Source organism: Spea bombifrons, chromosome 1, assembly GCF_027358695.1.
Source record: "Spea bombifrons isolate aSpeBom1 chromosome 1, aSpeBom1.2.pri, whole genome shotgun sequence".
NCBI lineage: Eukaryota > Metazoa > Chordata > Amphibia > Anura > Pelobatidae > Spea > Spea bombifrons.
In genome coordinates, this window is record NC_071087.1 from 54,906,444 (window position 1) to 54,925,581 (window position 19,138).

General features: G+C 37.9%; 1 protein-coding gene across 1 annotated transcript; it reads left to right on the plus strand.

The window, feature by feature from the left end:
- The first annotated feature begins 690 nt into the window (after positions 1–690).
- On the plus strand, positions 691–16,005 carry SDAD1 (SDA1 domain containing 1). Its single transcript, XM_053461652.1, has 22 exons — positions 691–928; positions 1,993–2,097; positions 2,960–3,058; positions 3,277–3,387; positions 4,020–4,091; positions 4,187–4,287; positions 5,113–5,170; positions 5,756–5,830; positions 7,879–7,980; positions 8,786–8,855; positions 9,241–9,344; positions 9,724–9,781; positions 9,965–10,023; positions 11,032–11,108; positions 12,266–12,363; positions 12,773–12,849; positions 12,989–13,115; positions 13,199–13,290; positions 13,725–13,918; positions 14,625–14,709; positions 15,032–15,193; positions 15,701–16,005. The coding sequence occupies exons 1-22, from the start codon at positions 839–841 to the stop codon at positions 15,749–15,751; spliced, it is 2,067 nt and encodes a 688-aa protein (XP_053317627.1). The 5' UTR covers positions 691–838; the 3' UTR covers positions 15,752–16,005.
- The last annotated feature ends 3,133 nt before the right edge of the window (positions 16,006–19,138 follow it).

Sequence of the window (19,138 nt, forward strand, 5' to 3'; positions counted from 1 at the left end):
TTTTAAAAAGAGGGCACCATCTTGCGAGAGGCAAAATCTCTCGCGGTGGCGCTTGTTATCGCTCTCTGGTGCGGCCACAGTGCATCCTTGGATTTTGGTATCGCTGAATATGCATCTCTATGGTAGATCGCTTACTACACCTGTTTAAAGTCATGAAGTGCCAGGCATGTCAATTGTCTGTAGTTAAAGTATTTAAATACGCATTCTAAGCCCCTTAGTGGGGCTATTATGGACAGTAAGAGCAGGGCCCTTGTCTCTTTATTTTTAAAACAAATTGTTATTGTGTGCGATGCTTTTTTACTGACTGTTGTAACAACGCTACGGAATCTGCTGGTGCTATTTGAATAAATGCAATATAATGTAAATACAGAATGGTCCCGCTGAAAATCCGTTAACCTGGTAGACCTTATCCTACCAAACTTAGTTTTCCTTTTTGACTCACCTATTATATACAGCATAATAGTGGAGAGGGGTGTATTTGGGATACTGTGTTCCATAAAATCGTTTCCTCACAATTCTAAAACATGACTGTGAGCTTTATACAAGTTTGGTTATATTCCGAATATCACACTCCCCGTCTGGCAGCTGCTGCAGTAGTGTCAGTTGCCTGAACGTGGCAGAACGCGTTGGTTTGCTCATCTACACTGTTTGACTCCAATCAAGACCCGTAGCGACGTCATCGGCCGACAGCAGATCCAACATGGTGGTTTCCAGGGATGTACACACGTGTGCTAGTTCGTGAAAACCGTAATAGTGAAGTTATACAGTAATTCACCCGCCTGACTTTGATTATCCACGCGTATTAGGCTATTGTAGGGTTGTGTTTGAAATCGCCACCATGTCCGGGAGAAATAACAACAAGCTGCCGACCAACCTGCCACAGCTGCAGAACCTCATAAAGAGAGACCCGGCTTCTTATACTGAAGAGGTGAGAGCCCTGATCACTGTTAACCCTTGCTTGGCTATAACTACCATTCATATATCATTAATCCTGATGGGGGGGGTTCCTAATTCAGTGTACACGTCATAAAATATGACCACCACGTAGCAGAATCATGTAATTCCTTGCTTGTCACATGTAGAGGGGAATTTGTCGTTCATAACAGTTGATTTGCAATTCTCTGGTTTTTGGGACTACTGCTCCCATCAGCCTAAGGACCATTTGGATTGCTAAAAGTTGGGTCATGGAAATTGTACAGCCTATGGAGAGCTGTTCCCCATATTTACTGACTGTATTCCAATGTGTCATCAAAGTGATATTTTTAACCATTACCTGAGTATACGTGTCTGTTTCCAAGGCAATACCTGTCAAAACCTTTTTCACGCATTTAACAATATATCATTATTTATTCAATCAACACTTAGATGTAAACGTAGTCCTGTCTGTAAAAGAGGTTTGCTGCTCACTTGGTTCTATTTAATACCGCAAAATAAACGCACCAATCTATTTTTCTGGGGCCATGAATCAAGATGACGTCTTATATTGATTATAGTATGCCGAGGCAGTGATTTGTGGGGTCTCTTCACGAAATCGTAGAATTAGCAGGTTACTGGATTACATATTGGTCTCAAGGTTGCAGCTCTCATGTATATTTCCTAAAACTGGCCTGCTTCCCGTTATAAAGGGCCAACCCTAGTGATGATCTCCTGTAGGAAGGACTGAGCGGACCCTGTATAACACATGGTTAAATCTGAGTTGACGTCTAAGAAATATCCCCATGTCGTGTAAGTCGAGGCTTAGTGATTTGTTTCCCCTCTGTATTTGTACAGTATGGAAAAGCACAGTGAAATATACTGATGCCTGCAGATCATTGCTTCAGCGAGCATCGAGAAATCCTGTGTGACCTTAGGAAACATTGTCTATTAGATTTCATTTGTTTAAAACAATTTGTTTCTCGGGGGAGGGGGATTAATGGTTCTGTACAATTGTAACAGTGCACTATGTATTAATCCTGATCATCAAACCTTATATCTGTATATGTTTTTTTGTAGTTTTTACAACAGTATAATCACTACCTGTCCAATGTCGAAGTCTTCAAGCTTCAACCGGATAAAGCCAACAAGGAGCTGGCTACACTGGTGATGTTCATGGCTCAGGTGAGTGGCTCAATAAATGGTGGCACCTTTTACTGAATACTTCTATCGCCAATAGAAGATATTGGTGTTTTATATACTATTTAAGGGCCATTTATTAGATTATAAATATCTTTTCAAAGAGATTCTTCCGTTTCCTTTTTTTTTTTTTTTCCATTTCCGTTTCCATTTTTGCTTACTATAATTTTTTCAAGCAGCAGCATGTTAGCTAATTATGTGTTCTAGCTCTCTTATCTTAGCCCAATTTACTATTAAAAAAAAAAACACCCTCCTTATCATACTTCCTATGGTGGAAAAAAAAATTAGAATGGCTCAGCCTTAATCACACAACCTGACAAACTGACTTGGAGGAACCAACTTTATCAGCATTTCTAAAAAGAATCGGCTTAAGAGTGGTGCTTAAGTAAAGAAAGTCAGCCAAAATATCAGACGACTGACAACAATGGCAGCCTCCAGCTGTGCAGACAAACAAAGTTTATTGGAGTAAAATGAAATAAAACCTGGTTTACATTAATGTCAGCCTTTATTGAAGTAAACAACACCATGTTCTTTAGTAATGCCATAGTAATGCCACTTGTTACCCACATCCGCATGCCTAGAAATTCACGTTTTGGTACACAGGAGATGTCTCATTTTAATGTGTGTGTGTGTGTGTATATATATATACACACACACACACACACACACACACACACATTAAAATGAGACGTCTCCTGTGTATATTACTCTTTTGTTGCTGGAGAGTAGATGTTTTTGAGACAGAACTGTTTAGAATTCTGGGGTCGCTCAGTCCGTGTCAGCCATGATGGCATAATATTGTCTTTTAACCGTGAAATCTTTCTTTTTTTGTTGTTGTTTGTTTTAGACTGCTCATTGTTATCCAATTCACCTTGAAAATTTCCCGGAGCAGATGAAATCGCTACTTTATTCATATCACACGGTGATGGAGCCAGACCTGAGAATGGTATATTTATCCAACCCAGCCTTATTTTCTTTTATTTCATACCTGTGAGCCCAGTGTAAGCTAAACGGCTTATCTTCCATCAAATGCTACTTTTCTATATTTAGTTTTCTTTTAATCACCTTAACAAGATTCTTATGTATGTTTAATTGTGTTTGCTTCTTGATAACTCGTATTAGCTAGGGCTAAATGTGGTTACTGTATTTGTTTTTATTCTACAGACACTCTGCAAAGCTTTAATCATGCTGAGAAACAAGGATTTGATCAACCCCTCGATTATCCTGGAGCTTTTTTTTGAGCTTCTGAGATGTCCCGATAAACTTCTGCGAAAAGTAAGTTTGAATGAAGCAAAGATGAGAAAATTATGTATAATACTTTTTCACCTAGCGTTGCCTTATAACAGCACTGGGCAACATGTAACTCGCAACAGCTCTAGAAGGTGGCATGTGTTATTGAATTTTACTCCCTGGCTTAGCTATGTATTGTGAAAGGCCCCAGGGAGCTTTTGGAAGAAGAGTATAGTTGATCCTGTGTAATGCATCAGAGTTATTCTACTAATTTTATGAAAGCTGGACCAGACACTGCATCACATGAATGTTTTTCTTTTTGATGGATGTTTTGTTCCATGTGCCGCAATGCTAACAAACTGGTATCAGTTCTTGGAGAAATATTATTTGCACCATCAATAGAAATCCTTCCATCCTCCCATGGGGCATGTTTCCTTTGATCAAAGCGGGTTATACATTGTGTCTTGGAAGTGCATGAGCTTTCATTAATAATACATTTGTTGAAAGAAGGATGTGAATAGTGGGGGCAATGCGAGTGCTGTGACATTTAAGGGTTAATGTCTTATGATCTCCCTCGTTTTTGTATAATGCGAGGACATTGTTCTGGTTTATTATTTTCCAAATCCATTATTACTGTGAGTGACGTAGTTAATAGTCAGCTGCTTTTCTTTTCTTAGACATTATACACCCACATTGTGACTGACATAAAGAATATAAATGCCAAACACAAGAACAACAAAGTAAATACGGTAAGTTACATCCATTCCTTTTCACCCCCTCTCGCCTGTTGGCGGTTTCTCCAAATGACTGATTCCCTCTTTTTTTGTTTTCTTCTTTCTTGTAGACGCTACAAAATTTCATGTATACTATGCTTAGGGACAACAATGTGATTGCTGCAAAGATGTCTCTAGATGTCATGATTGAGCTGTATAGAAGAAATATCTGGTAAGAGAACATGTATTGAGTAGTCTATGACCCTTTTTATTATTATGGCAAGTTATAAACCAATGCTGTTATTGAAATCTATTGTTATATAATGTCTGTGTGCGTATTATATACTGTGTGTGTGTGTGTATATATATCTAAATATATATATCTAAATATATATATATCTCTATCACACGTGGCTCCCATAGAGCAAATCTAGCCACTGGTTTAAGTGATGACACCCATATCTACCTATCCTCTCCTGATTCATTTCAAAATCTTACTTTCAAAGGCCTTCACAGTTCTTCCCCCACTTACATCTCATCACTGTAAATATGCTCCTAACTGGTCTCTCTGCTAATCCAATGATCTCCTTCTGTCCTCTTCTGTAATTTTAAGCTTCTCAAGGGCTGCCCCATCCCCTGGAATGCCCTCCCTCGGCATACCCGTCTCTCCCCCCGCCTTCGATCCTTCAAAAAAAATCCTTAAGACCCACTTTTTTTTAAGGAAGTTTACAACATTAACGCCCTCCCATATTCCTTTGGCTCACCTTTCCTAGTCCCTCTCCTGCAATACTTTTACTAGTGTGGCTGCTCCAACCCTAATAATGGCACTTTTACTTATTATGTAATACCCCCTAACTCCCTCTAGATTGTAAGCTCACTTGAGCAGGGCCCTGATTATCTGTTTCTGTATGTCATCTTGTTATTTTATATACTAATCATGTCCTGTGTACCCTTTGTACAACTCTGAAGACTTATGGTGCCCATTTAAAACGAGTAATAATAAACATACAAGAAACTATATAAATTGTGGTTTAACATTTGTTTTTGCATGTTCTAGGAATGATGCAAAAACAGTCAATGTGATCGCTACAGTCTGCTTTTCTAAGGTTACCAAGGTAAGACATCACTGGTATGCATTGACAAGGTGTCTTGTAATTTAGAAGGTCATTAGTGACGATATCCTGCTTTATCCAGTTAGTACTCTTCAGCAAGTGATGTAGTGGGAACTATGTATGAATCTTTAAAACATCTATTTAGCAAGTGTTCTAGACCCACCAGTGGTACCTGACCCTCTAACAGTTTGTATAGAATGGGGGGGGGGGGGTAACTATTTGTGTTTAAAACCATTATATGTGTATATAAAAAAGTTAATGACATTATGTGTAGGTAGAAATAAGATAGTGATTTATATAGGTTAAAACTCATTCTCCAAGCTCTACTGTATGTGGCAATAAGACCACTTGATGGTTTCCTGTGAGGTCCAGACTTGTTCAGATTGTACATAGATCGCTATTACAATCAGCATTACAGAGATGACTAGTAAACTCAGTTTCAAGCACCAAGGCTCAGAGTTTACTTTCATTTTAATGTTTTTGTCGCAGGCTTCTCAACACCATGGTTCATCAATGTATGTTAAACAGATATTTCTGCGCCGATGTATGAAGACAATTCATAAATGTGTAGGATTTCTTTAACCATAGATTCTTGTCGCTGCGCTGAAATTCTTTCTGGGAAAAGATGAGGATGAGAAGAAAGACAGCGACTCTGAATCAGAGGTTAGAACTCCTTTCATGTCATTTATTGGGTTTTATGGAGTTGCCTTGATTTAGTTTATTACATTTAGAAGCTTGCATTTGGTGAACTTTCATTACAACTTGTCTCTGTTTTTGGCCCATCTATAGAAACTATGCATGTAGTTTTGTTTTTGTTAGTTATTAACCATACCGTGTCCAGAAAAAACCCCTTTCTATGAGGTCTGGTGGCTTGTATTCATTTTCATAGCTGGAATTGAGACCATGTAATGCCCATGAGAAAAGCCATTATCTCTTCCTTTCACTCAGCACTGCATGTTGTTATTTGAATATGATAAGCGCTCTGATACTAGCTACCCTGCATGTCCTTTAATATGTGTTGACACTAGGGCTGCAACTAACGATTATTTTAATAATCGATTAGTTGGCCGATTATTTTGTCGATTAATCGATTAATCGGATAAAAAAATACATTATTTTAAATTGAAGAAAAATTGCAATAAAAAACGTACAATTTACACTTTCATCTCTTTATTGCAATGGCCTCTCTCTATTCACCTTCTTATTTTACTGACATAATAAAAGCTACAAGAACCCAAACACAGTGTTTCTCAAACTAGGTTTTAATACAAAGTTATTAGTAAATATTAATTCATGTTAACTATTTTTCATATTTAATAAAAACTGAGAAAAAGGCCTTGTTTAAATTTTTTTATTTACCAAACTGCCCCCAGTTATGCACATCTGACCCCCAGCTTGCCACTCTGCCCCCATATATGCCTTATACCTCTTATATGCCAGATTCCACTGTGCCCCCTGATATGCCACTGTGCCCCTGATATGCCTTATACTCCTTATATGCCAGTGATATGCAACTGAGCCCCCTGATATACCGTTTACCCCCAGATATGTTTATGCCCCCCTGAAATGCCTAATATCCATATGCCTTATACCCCCTATATGCCCTAAAAATTCATAATACCCCCCCATACACCACTATAACTCACCCATACACCACTCTGGCTCCTCCCCAATCCATACACCACTCTGGCTCCTCCCCCTCCCATACACCACTCTGCCCCCCCTGCCCATACATCACTTTGGCTCCTCCCCTGGCCATACATCACTTTGGCTCCTCCCCTCCCATACATCACTTTGGCTCCTCCCCCTCCCATACTCCACTCTGCCTCCTCCCATACACCACTCTGGCTCCTCCCCCTCCCATACACCACTCTGGCTCCTCCCATCCATCACGTTGGCTCCTCCCCCTCCCCTACATCACGTTGGCTCCTCCCCCCTCCCATACTCCACTCTGCCTCCTGTGAACCTCCGTTTCTGACAACACACCAGGAAGCCGGGTAGAGAGGCAGAGTGGCGTATGAGAGGGGGAGGAGCCAGAGTGGTGTATGGGAGGGTGGCTCCCATACACCCCTCTGACTCCTCCCCCCTCCCATACACCGCTCTGCCTCTCTACCCGGCTCCGTTACTGAAGGCACTTTCACTGCAGCTTCATAGAAGCCACAGTGTAAGTGAAGGGCAGTAACGGAGTCTCTGTGCGATGCAGACCCTCACCGGGTGTCAGAGAGGATGACTCTCTGTCAGCCGGTGGGGTTCTGCATCGCACAGACAGACTGCGTTACTCACCTTCACTTACACTGAGGCTTCTATGAAGCTGCAGGGAAAGTGGCTGTCAGTAACGGTGCCGGGTAGAGAGGCAGAGTGATGTATGGGAGGGGGGAGGAGGCAGATGGGAGGGGGAGAGAGACGGAAGTGAGAGACCTGCCGACAGTGAGGGGAATCCAGGTCCCCTGCAGCGTAGCGGGGGATCTGGATTCCGGTGTTATAATCCGATCTCTGTTTGAGGTCGGATTATATAAGGAGAGGAGTTTTTCAGAGCATTTGCTCTGAAAAAAACCTCTTTTTATAATCGATAAAAATTGATCCGATTAATCGATAATGAAAATCGTTGACAACGATTTTCATTATCGATTATTATCGATTTTATCGATTAGTTGTTTCAGCTCTAGTTGACACTGAGTATATAACTTTTCGTATAACTTATTTAATTGCAGGATGAAGGCCCCACTGCCCGAGATCTAATGGTCAGATACTCTACTAGCAAGAAGAATACAAAAAGCAAGAAGAAACTGGAGAAGGCTATGAAGGTCCTAAGGGTAAGTGTGGATATATTAAAATATGCAACATAATGAACGGCAAGCAACAATATGAGAGGCTTGTTGGACAATAAAAAGGTCTTAAAAAGTCCTCGTCTGTGTGGTTAGTGCATTTTGTTTTTGGCTTACTGTGATTTGTTAGGATGGCCAAAGAGTCCAAGGTTTAACTCATTTTTAAATATATTTAGCAAAATAGCACAATTCTGATCTAAAATTGGATGTGTCCCTGCCCAATATGAATTCTGTTCATCTACATTAAAATTGAAATAATTAAACGAGTAACAAAAGAAGGCAGGGTACTTAATGGTTTAGAATGTGTGACTCCATCATAGGTCCCTGTGAAATGGGAGTCTGATTACGGAGTGATAAGGATTCAGCATTAGAACTTCCATTCTTATTTGGATCTCCCTATGAATATATGTAGTCCTTTCAGGGTATATAGAGATTACACCTCTAATTTGTAATGTTTTTTTTTTGTTTTTTTTTAATATACATCCTTGTGTATGTAAAACGTGACACTTTAAACAACACATTTGTATTAAAAACCCTGGGGGTAGCTAGGATATAGGCATTCAGGTGCTGCACACATTGGGACTATGCTCTAGGGCAGAATTCTAAATGTGGAGAAGTTGGTTGAAAAATCCCCTTGATTTCAGTAGTAGATGCCCCAAATTACTCTTCATGTTGTCATTTAATTGAAATAGCAAATGTTAAAAGCACTTACCAAAGACCTCATTGCCTATTGGTTTCTCTCACAACAAAAGAAGCCGTACTAACGTTTTTTTTACTCGCATTCATTTTACAGAAACATAAGAAGAAGCGAAAGCCGGAGATATTTAACTTTTCAGCCATTCACTTGGTACATGATCCACAAGGTTAGCTCTGCACCACAACATCTATTCACTAAAAATACAGCTTCACAACAGCACCACCCTGTATTCTGTAGAACACACTTGCACATAATATGCCATGCATTCAGGAATGGAATATATATAAGTATTGTTACACACCTGACTTCCAAACCAGCAAAGTAACGCCACTCATTTGAGTGTCACATTCCGCCCCCCCCCCCAAACAGCACGTTGCCATATTCTGCCAAGATAACCTCCTGCCCCTGCACGGCGATGAAAATACAGTGGCTAATACACTGGCCTTTAAAGACAGATTACCAGTTGGATTATCCTGATGCCAGGACTGTTCTGGTAAATTTATAACGCGTGTTAATTGGGATTTTTCCGTATCTGCTGAATGTTATTGCAGATTTTGCAGAGAAGCTGTTGAAGCAGCTGGAGACCTCCAAGGAAAGATTTGAGGTTAAGATGATGCTTATGGATTTGATCTCCAGGCTGGTTGGAATCCATGAGGTAAGAATATGCCCGTAAGACGTCCAATTTTTCATTACTAAAGGCATTAGCTTATGCAGAAGAAACATTACTCTAGTTCATACCTCCTGATATCACTGGCTTATAAACAACCAGAACAGAGCAGGACACACCTGAGCATGGTCCTTCAATGTATTCCCTCAGTTAATATATCCTACAAGGAGGGTTGTATTAGCTCTGGAAAATTACATTGTCCACCAGTCCAATTTAGCTCTTCTTGCAAGGGAAAATAGCTAGGACTTACCCATTGTAAATCTCAAGATTTATTGAACAAACCTGTTCCTCCAAACCCTTTTTTCGTAATCATATGTTGCATTTAATATCACTTATACTAACTGAATATCTATAATTTGTTTCACAGTTATTCCTCTTTAATTTCTACCCATTTCTGCAAAGATTCCTCCAGCCGCATCAAAGAGGTAAGCTATACGGCAAGCGTGTATGCAGTCAACGCTATCGATAAAATACCTTACAGAGAATTCATTCATAGTGTCAGAAATTGGTAATATGATTTTTTTTTTTTTTTAAAAAGGCATAAACTGGAACAAATCTATGGCGTTCTTGAATACATTCTATTTTAACCACACTGTCTGGTCTTTCAGAGGTAACAAAGATTCTTCTGTTTGCTGCACAAGCCACCCATCAGTTGGTACCGCCGGAGGTAACTTATTTTACTTTATTTTTTTTAATTACCATGGTAGTGCGCTGCCTGCCTTTTACAATAACTATAAAATTCCAAACTTTTTTTTCCATCTGCCATGTGCTGTAATTATTATTATTATTTATAGTTTTATATAGCGCCATCAAATTCCGTAGCGCTGTACAATGGGTGGAGTAATGCTAGGTTATAACTATTACTTATTCATGTGCATTATGGTAATGCCTTAGTAATCCTTTACTACTAGGCCATTATCATAGCCGCTTGTTTGAAACAATGTGGATTGAACTCAGACATAAAGCCTAAGATTTGTCTTTGGCCAGAATCCTGTATAACATCCTCCTTTTCTTATTTTTGTGTGGAATAAAATCAGTATGGATTTTCAAGCAGTTATACCGTCTGCTTATCTGTAACAATCATACCGATCGTGCTTTCAGCTAGCTTCCCTTGGTAAAGTAATACTGTTCCCACAAGAATACTTAACACTTGAATACAGTGGTTAATTAAAGACGGAAGATTTTGCAAAAGCTAGTAAAAAAAAAAGCATGCATACATTTTTTAAAGGTTTCAATGAAACCAGTAGACGCAAAAAATAACGTATTCAGAAAAGGGCAAAAATGGGTCCCGCCTCACTGAATCGGATTGACATAAACCTTGTTACATCAGACATTCAAATGAGTTGTAAAACACTTTGGGCAAGAAGGTTGCCTAGAACTTAAAAAGAAAACCGTGTGGTGCTATATTGTCATACGTCTATTAGTATTTCTGTAGAATAAGTGTGCTGGTGTTTGAAGAAAAAATTATAAGTGTTGCTTTTATTTATTTTTGGAAAGAGAACAAGTTGTTGCATATATTCCCATGTAATACTGCTATAGTTTGGAACATGTATTTCTCCTCTGTCGGTAAAATAAATTGTATGTATAGTTATTTAATAGCGATATATATTACATCATTTACATATGATCTCACGTTACTTGCCAGTGGTTAATAAATAAATTATTTATCCTCCAGATTTCCCAGTCTGTGGTGATGACGATAGCCAATAACTTTGTTACAGACAGAAACTCGGGAGAGGTGATGACTGTTGGGTCTGTACACTTTTATTTTTCTCCTTTCTTTCATACAACACATCACGTCGGGCTTAATGGACACTAATTTACAGTATGGAGAATCTTTATGATTTACCTGTCTGATGTCATAGCTGATTTTTTTTTTTTTTTTTTTTTAGTTTTTGTTTTGGTAGACTCATAATAAAGATTCCATGTTAAGGTCATTTCGATCATTTAATGGAGAAAAAAAATGTTAGAACAAGAGGGTCAACTGTTTAGACGTAATGTAAGGAACTTTTACTTTACTGAGATGGTGGTAGATAAATGGAACAGCTCCCGTCAGAAGTGGTAGAGGCTAATACACTAAGGGAATTTAAACATGCATGGGACAGGCAAAAGCTACCCCGAATCTAGGATAAGATCTAATTAAGACCTGAGTCTTACAACAGGGAAAATGCACAGACTAGATGGGCCGAATGGTTCTTATCTGCAGTCAAATTGCTTTTATGTTAGGATTATATTTGAAACAAGCAAGGGTACTGCCATGGGAAGAGCGGCCCAGATATTGTGGTCATGTGGATTGTAAGCCTTGTTTAAGATGGGAGTCATACGTACAATATATATTGCATGTGTAAAAAAAAAAAAAAAAAAAAAAAAAACACCTGTTGTGCGTGGCATTGCCCCTGAATGGTTAGTTATACCTTTTTTTGATGTAACATAAAGATGTTCTACTTTACTGGGAAGGTAGTAGATAAAAGGAACATTCTACCAGCAGAAGTAACGGAGGCTAATACAGTAAGAGAATTGGGAAAGACATAAAGCGTTCCTCGCTATAGGACATGACCAAAGACTGAGTGGTTTAAACCCCTTATACCAGGGAAAATGGGCAGATTTGATGGGCTAAATGGTTTTTAACTGCCATCAAATGCCTTAATAACACACCTCACTTCATTATAAATTGTGATTATGGGAGATCACAGCCCCCTTCCTGTGTTTTCATTTCTTTTAGTCTGTCCGGGGATATAAATGATGTATACTTAGAGGAAATCATGTCCTGTAAAAATGTTATTTCAGTTTTGAAACAGTTTTTTCTATGCAATGCTTAGGGGTGAAAAATTGTTTTAATCCATGTTGTATATTCTCAATCCTATTTTATTCATAACTCTTACTATTATGTCTGTGGTGTAATTCTGCAGCATCAATGCGATCAAGGAGTTGACAGCTCGATGCCCATTAGCAATGACGGAAGAACTGCTTCAAGATCTGGCCCAGTATAAAACCCATAAGGATAAAAGTAAGATTGCGATTTTACTTGCTTTTATCAGTATAGTATGACCTGTGTTTTTTCTGCCAGTTTTCATTCTGCCAGTTTTCAAATCCTGAGTGAATCACTATGATGTCATACTTAACATATATGCCTCTAAAAATTAGGAGAAAATATATTTTAATATGTAGGTAAAAAAGGAGTTTGGACATAATTGGTATGGGGCATTTGTAATTAAAATGATCTGAACCTTTTTAAATACACTGTAAAGCATATGATAAGTACAATATATTATCCTATATTATCCACAAGTTGTGTTGATAAGTGTTCTAAAGTATGGCATAACGTTACCATTGCTTGTGATATTTTTGCAGAGTGCCAACAAATACAATAACATATATAAATATATATTGAAAATAATATAATGTTTTTGCATCAGATGTGTCCATGTCTTCAAGAAGTTTGATACACCTCTTCCGATCATTAAATCCTGAAATGTTGCAAAAGAAATTCCGGGTGAGTATTTGCATATGTTGGATATAGACTGATGGTAGCGTTATTTGTGATGTGACTATGTAATGTACAAGGACCCTATAAACCTACAGCACTGTAAAATCACGATGTGATACTTCATAAATAAAAATAAATTTTACAGGGAAAACCCACAGAAGCATCGACAGAAGCGAAAATCCATGCATACGGAGAATTGGTTGCAAGAGACTATATTCCAGGGGCTGAGGTGCTGGAAGTGGAAAAAGAAGTGAATGAAGGAGAAGAGGATGGTAAATGAGCTATAACTTTTTATACGTTTTGGTGATATATTTTCAAAAGTAAATCTAAATAAAAGTACATGGTGTGTTTGTAGATGGCTGGGAAAGTGCAAGTCTCAGTGACGATGACGAGGATGGCGAATGGATTGACGTTCATCACTCTTCTGATGAAGAACAGCAGGAAGTTGTAAGTATTGAGACAATTTTTATATATAAAAAGGTATAAGGAATATATTTTAAACTTATTTTACCTAATCCTTTCTTTAAAATAAAGCTTTGAAACTGTTATTATGCAGGTGGCAATAACCTCTGTGTCCAGGCAGTCGTGTATAGAGAACATTGTCATAGGCCTGACCCAGGACCTACTTTTTTTTTGTCAAGTAGACCCATATATACAATAAAAAAAAAACTGACTCATGTTAGTTGTTCTCTGCTATTGCAGTTTTTTTTGGTTTCCAGTGATTCTCATGTCACTGATCACTGGAAAAAAACACTAATTTGCTCCTTGCTGAGTCTCAGCTGTTTTGCATGGAGGATATTTTATGTAAGCGTTTGTGACTAGCACCTTTTTTCTATCTGTAATCCATGCCTTTTTAACAATAAACCAATATAATTCCAAAGGCAGAGAAAATCCAGGCGATGCCAGTAGAAGAACGAAAAGTCAAGGCGGCAGCTGTCAGTGCTAGCAGACTGCTCACCCAGGAAGACTTCAAGAAGATTCGGATAGCTCAGATGGCCAAGGAAGTAAATGCTGCGCCGGGCAAATCCGAGAAGAGGAAAAACATCGAAATTGACAGCAGCGATGAAGAAAGAAAGTAAGTGTATCCTCATAACTGCGCAAAACACACTTAGGAAAAATAAGCACATATTGATTGATGTGAAGGTTGCAACAGAGAGGTTTTTCTAAATAAGAGGTACAAATGTAATAAACAGTGTTAATATCAGTTGGACAATGTTTATCTTTTCTGAGAAAAAGAAGGAACTTGTGATTCTTTATATTGTATGTGAAATGCAACTAAAGCACTTTGTCTCTTCTGACATAATGGATTCTGATTCAAAGATTAAAAAATTACTCCTAGCACCATAACAAACAATGGATGTTTTCTGCTCATTGAACCAATTCATTGGTTATTATGGTGACCACGTTTCAAACTTTGCTCCAGATTCACTTAAATGCACTACCCCTTTACAAGTTCACCGAGTGAACAGGAGAACCAGGCAAAAGTGCACATAAACAATATTGAGACCAACAGCAGCACCATACACGTGCCATGGGGCATAAAAACCTGTACACCAGAGAAGCCACAAATGCGTAGCATCTTAGTAATAGAAAATGAATAGAAGTCTTGTTTTGCTTTTCCCCCCAGATAGGCGGCCTGGGTTTAACGTTTTTTAGCAGGTGTTTTCGTAGCAGACCCAAATTTACAAAGGAGAGGTTACATGTTTAGCATTACTCTTAATTTTACACATCTTCAATGTATGGCCTGATCACAGTATTTCTTATCATTGCTTTAACTCAAGGGGCGAGCTGCTTTCTCTCCGCGATATTGAACATCTGCATAAGAAGCCAAAGTCTGATAAAGAAACAAGACTTGCCACCGTTCTGGTATGTACTTTGAACCTTGCTTCTTGATGATAAATTACATTTCTTTTTTTAGCTAATGCTCCCAGCGGAGCATACTAAGCTACCTATATAATCTGTTACGTTGTGTGGTGTTTTTTTTTCTTCTGTTTTCTTTAACATAGAGCCTTTTCTATGAAGTTTTAGTTCAGGTAGTTGCATTCAACAGTGTTTTTAATGTTTGTATTGTTTTAGTGGAATAGCAAGTTGACACACCATTCAGAAAGAAAAAAAAGAAAAAATCAAGTCTTTCCAATTTCTACTCCATGACATGGGGTTCATAATATATGCCATTTATCACATTTAGGCTGGTAGGACAGACCGCAAAGAATTTGTAAGGAAGAAGACAAAAATGAATCCTCATGCCAGCACCACCAACAAGGAAAAGAAGAAAAATAAAAGCTTCATGATGATGCGATACAGCCTGAATGTTCGATCCAAAAACAAACGTTCCTTCAGAGACAAGCAGGTAACGTCCTGACAGAATAGAGTCTTAAACAGAGGGCATACCCGTAAAAAGATTTTGTTTGTTCAGTTGTTGAGTTTAGCAGATGGAGAAATTCATGTTCTGCTAACTCTGCATTTTAGGAAATAAGTCATGTGTGCTCCAGCTGTAGTGACCATTGCAAGCTTGTATATATTATCAGCTCTTGTGCCTTATCCCAACGTGTTATCCGGATGCACTAACATGTAGCAAAGAACCAGTTGGCCTATCCAATACATATTTTGGCCTTGTATTCCTGTTATGGTTCTATATATTTTTTCATTGTATTAAATCCTACGAATTTGAGTAAATAGTCCTCCTTACCCCATGCCCATCTTTCTATTTTTACCGCTTAATCTGGTGTCTTAGTATACTGTGTTGAACTAGCTCACTCAACCTCTCTGCCTTAATCTTTGATAATCAACTAAACCAAAAGTCCATTTTTAATCAGCTGTATACACCTAAAATTAATATCTATTTTTTTTTCTTAAGATTGCTTTGCGGGATGCACTTTTGAAGAAAAAGAAAAGGCTAATGAAATAACCGATGAAAGAACATCAAAACAAAAAAAAACTGTGGTCTTCATTTTTGTGTAACTCAAAAATGATTCTGTATTCCAAATGGATGCACTGTGGCATAATTGACCATTGACTATGCCACCGCCACTTAAATTCTGAAGCATTCAAAATTACCTCCTTCATTATAGGGAAAATGTATCGGTGTGAAGACCTATGTGTAAAAAAATGCATCACTGATCCTGATTACAAAAACAACTGTATTTTGCTGCAAATGAAAAATGTTTATAATGAATCTATTTTTTGTATTTTTATTTTTGCTTAATATTTCACTTTAGTGGAATGTCATTTTTGTGGTTTAACAAGACTCCAAGGTAGCAATATTATCATGTTGTTTATCACTGGGTAGTGTTTTGGTTTGAAAGTCACTTAGAAGACTTCTAAAAGGCCTGCTGACATCTTTGTCCAGAAGCTGATGTCTGCTACAAAACAGAGCACAATTGGTGCTGTGGAGCAAATCTCCTTTTACAAAAGTGATAAGAATAACTAATGACCAAAGACAGGAGACTAGGCATTAAGTGTGGTTAATCGTTTAGGTACCGATGGTGGGATTAGCAGGGGTATAAATAATTACAGGGTGAGTGTGTGTGGGGTAATATTAGGTACAGTAAAAGGTGGGGCAGATGTGGGGAAAAGGTGTTGGGGGGGAGACTTAATGATTGTCGCCAAACGATGAGGGATTCAACACAGTGTAATAGTGTTATTGAGTGTAGACGTTAAAGTGTTCGATGAGCACCGATCTCCGACTTAAGTACCACCAGGGAAATTAATTTACTTCATTGTGTACAAAGGCTGGGTACCCCTGCATTATTTCTATCCCTGGTTGTGAATAAACCTGATGACCCCACAATTACACCTAGCATGCAATGTTGGTACAAAGCTAGAAAAGACTCCTTTGCATATCAACATATTCACAACATTGCAAACATGCAGCTCAGAAGTAACAAAACCTTCAAGCCTTCATTGTGTTACACTAAATGGCAAACAGCTTATGAGCAAGTACATACCATTATCAACAACTATACTGTTATATCTGGACCTTATCGGAAGTGTCCCCAGCTGCAGAATACTCCAATCCTCTTGGAATTGTGCTTGGAAGACCACCTCGCTCATCTAGCTCCTTTAATACTAACCACCTGTTCCAATATCAACCCATGCTTTACTAAGGAATGGGTACATGAACCTAACACATGGACATTTAATGTATTAGCTGCCTTAAGCTAATATCATATAAACACTAAGGGACATGTGTGAGGTATTTGTTATATATATATATATATATATATATATATATATATATATTACAAATAGTTCTATGCAATCAACACTGGTCATGACAACACAAGGGGTGTATTAATAGATTGTTAGCCTTATTCATGATTTCCTGGTATGATTCCTCTTTACTGTATGACTGGGATAAAGTTGACTAAAATTAAACATTTTTGTACAAAATACAACTAAAGTTTGATTGAACTTTGACAACTTTTACCAAAGTATATAAATTGTTGGTTCAGCTGTCACTTTAGTGTGGATGCTACAATAGCCGTACTACTTATGTTCCCTTAATGGTCTGCAAATGTTACTGCCAAATGATCCGCCAAAGTAAATGGAGATACCGTTCATGCTGCCAGCATGTTTTCCTTGTAAACAGTGTGAAAATGTAAAAGAAATACACTGCTGTAATTGTATTGAAATGTCTTATTGGAACCAATAATCCTTTTAGTAAGTGATTTAATGGTAAAATCCAGTATGGATAGTTCCTGACTTGTGTCCTACTGCTTTTGCTGATTCTTTGTGTACAATGTGAGTTAGAAGCACAAGCTTGTGTATAATGTCATATTAGACACCCTGACCTACTGCATAGATTACTTTAATATTACTAATAACCATAAAATGAAGAAGCATAATTCTCAATTCTTCTCTTTTTACGGAATGAGTACGTTTGTGAACTCTCACCAGCATTTGCTATATGAGGATGTGAAATTCCTACAAGGCTGATGCTTCAGGTGGAATGTAACTAGTGAACTAATTCCCCATTTCCATTCCAGGGGTTTTCTGCACAATATATATATATATATATATATATATATATATATATATATATATATATATATATATATATATACAAACACTTAAGATACATCATGAGTATCATATCCTAGTACATGAAAAAATATGTATGGTTGCTCATTCTGAAAAGATTTAAGACAGCGTGAGACAAGTTTGGTACCAAGAGAAAAAATAACTTTTATATCATAGTCAGAAGGTGCAAACAGATATATCGACAATTCACAATGTTAATAGTAATATATATATATATATATATATATAGAAAAATGTTTAAAAATTACAAAAAAAAAACCTTAATGAAATTAAAATACGGTAACGTGTACAAATAATTATCCAGTGATGTCACTATTAGAAAACCATCAAGTTCCAACCAAATGTAAAAATAAATATATTTAAAAGTGCTAAAATTAGCGAGGTGTCTTTCCAAAACTCCTGGCAGGAAAAGAGTTAAAACACTAGCATTTGAAATACCCGTGGAGTGTCTAATTTTTTTAAAAAAAAATGTATGGTTTGATGGGGTATATTAAGTTGGCCGGGTTCAAAGATGACCCAAATAGGACATAGGTGCAGACTGACCAGATGTAAAAAATGTGCCCCTCCCAAATGTGGCCTTTTAGCCCCCAAACAACCCAAATCTATGCATGGATGGTTTCACTGTACTCAGGAAATGTTTCTGAACACATATTGATTGGTCCCTGGGCAAGCATTTGTCACCCCCCCCCCCCAAAAAAAAACTCCATGGCATACAATAACACCCTCCTCACAAAAGTACTTGCCGCACTGACTCTACAGATTAGGAAAAGACTATCAGGGTCAGTGGATCTTTCCTCCTTCTTACCCTAACGTGACTCAGCGTGAGATGTCCTCACGCTACAAGTGCAGGGCAGGATCACAGATCGCAGATGGGCCAGTGCACAAGTGCTCGCAGGGGTCGCCCGTGCCCCCTAGCGTGGCAGACCAAGGTTGCTGTGTCCCCGCGTTAAGGACGGTCCTGCTTATTGCCCTATAACTTGCAAAAAACATAAAAACATTGGGTATTTCTAAACAAATCTTAGAACCTATTTTAATTTTTTTTCATTAGCTTTTGTAGACGAGTAAAATATTTTTCAATTTTTCACCATATTTTTTTTAATGGGAAATTAAGATGATATGATCAAAAACGGTATCTAAAGAAAGCCCTTCTTATTCTGGAAAAAAAAACAATATATAACTCGTGTCTTTCAGTAAATGAGAAAGAAGAAAAATACAGCTAAACAGGAGCACCACAGAAATGTTAAAACGAAGG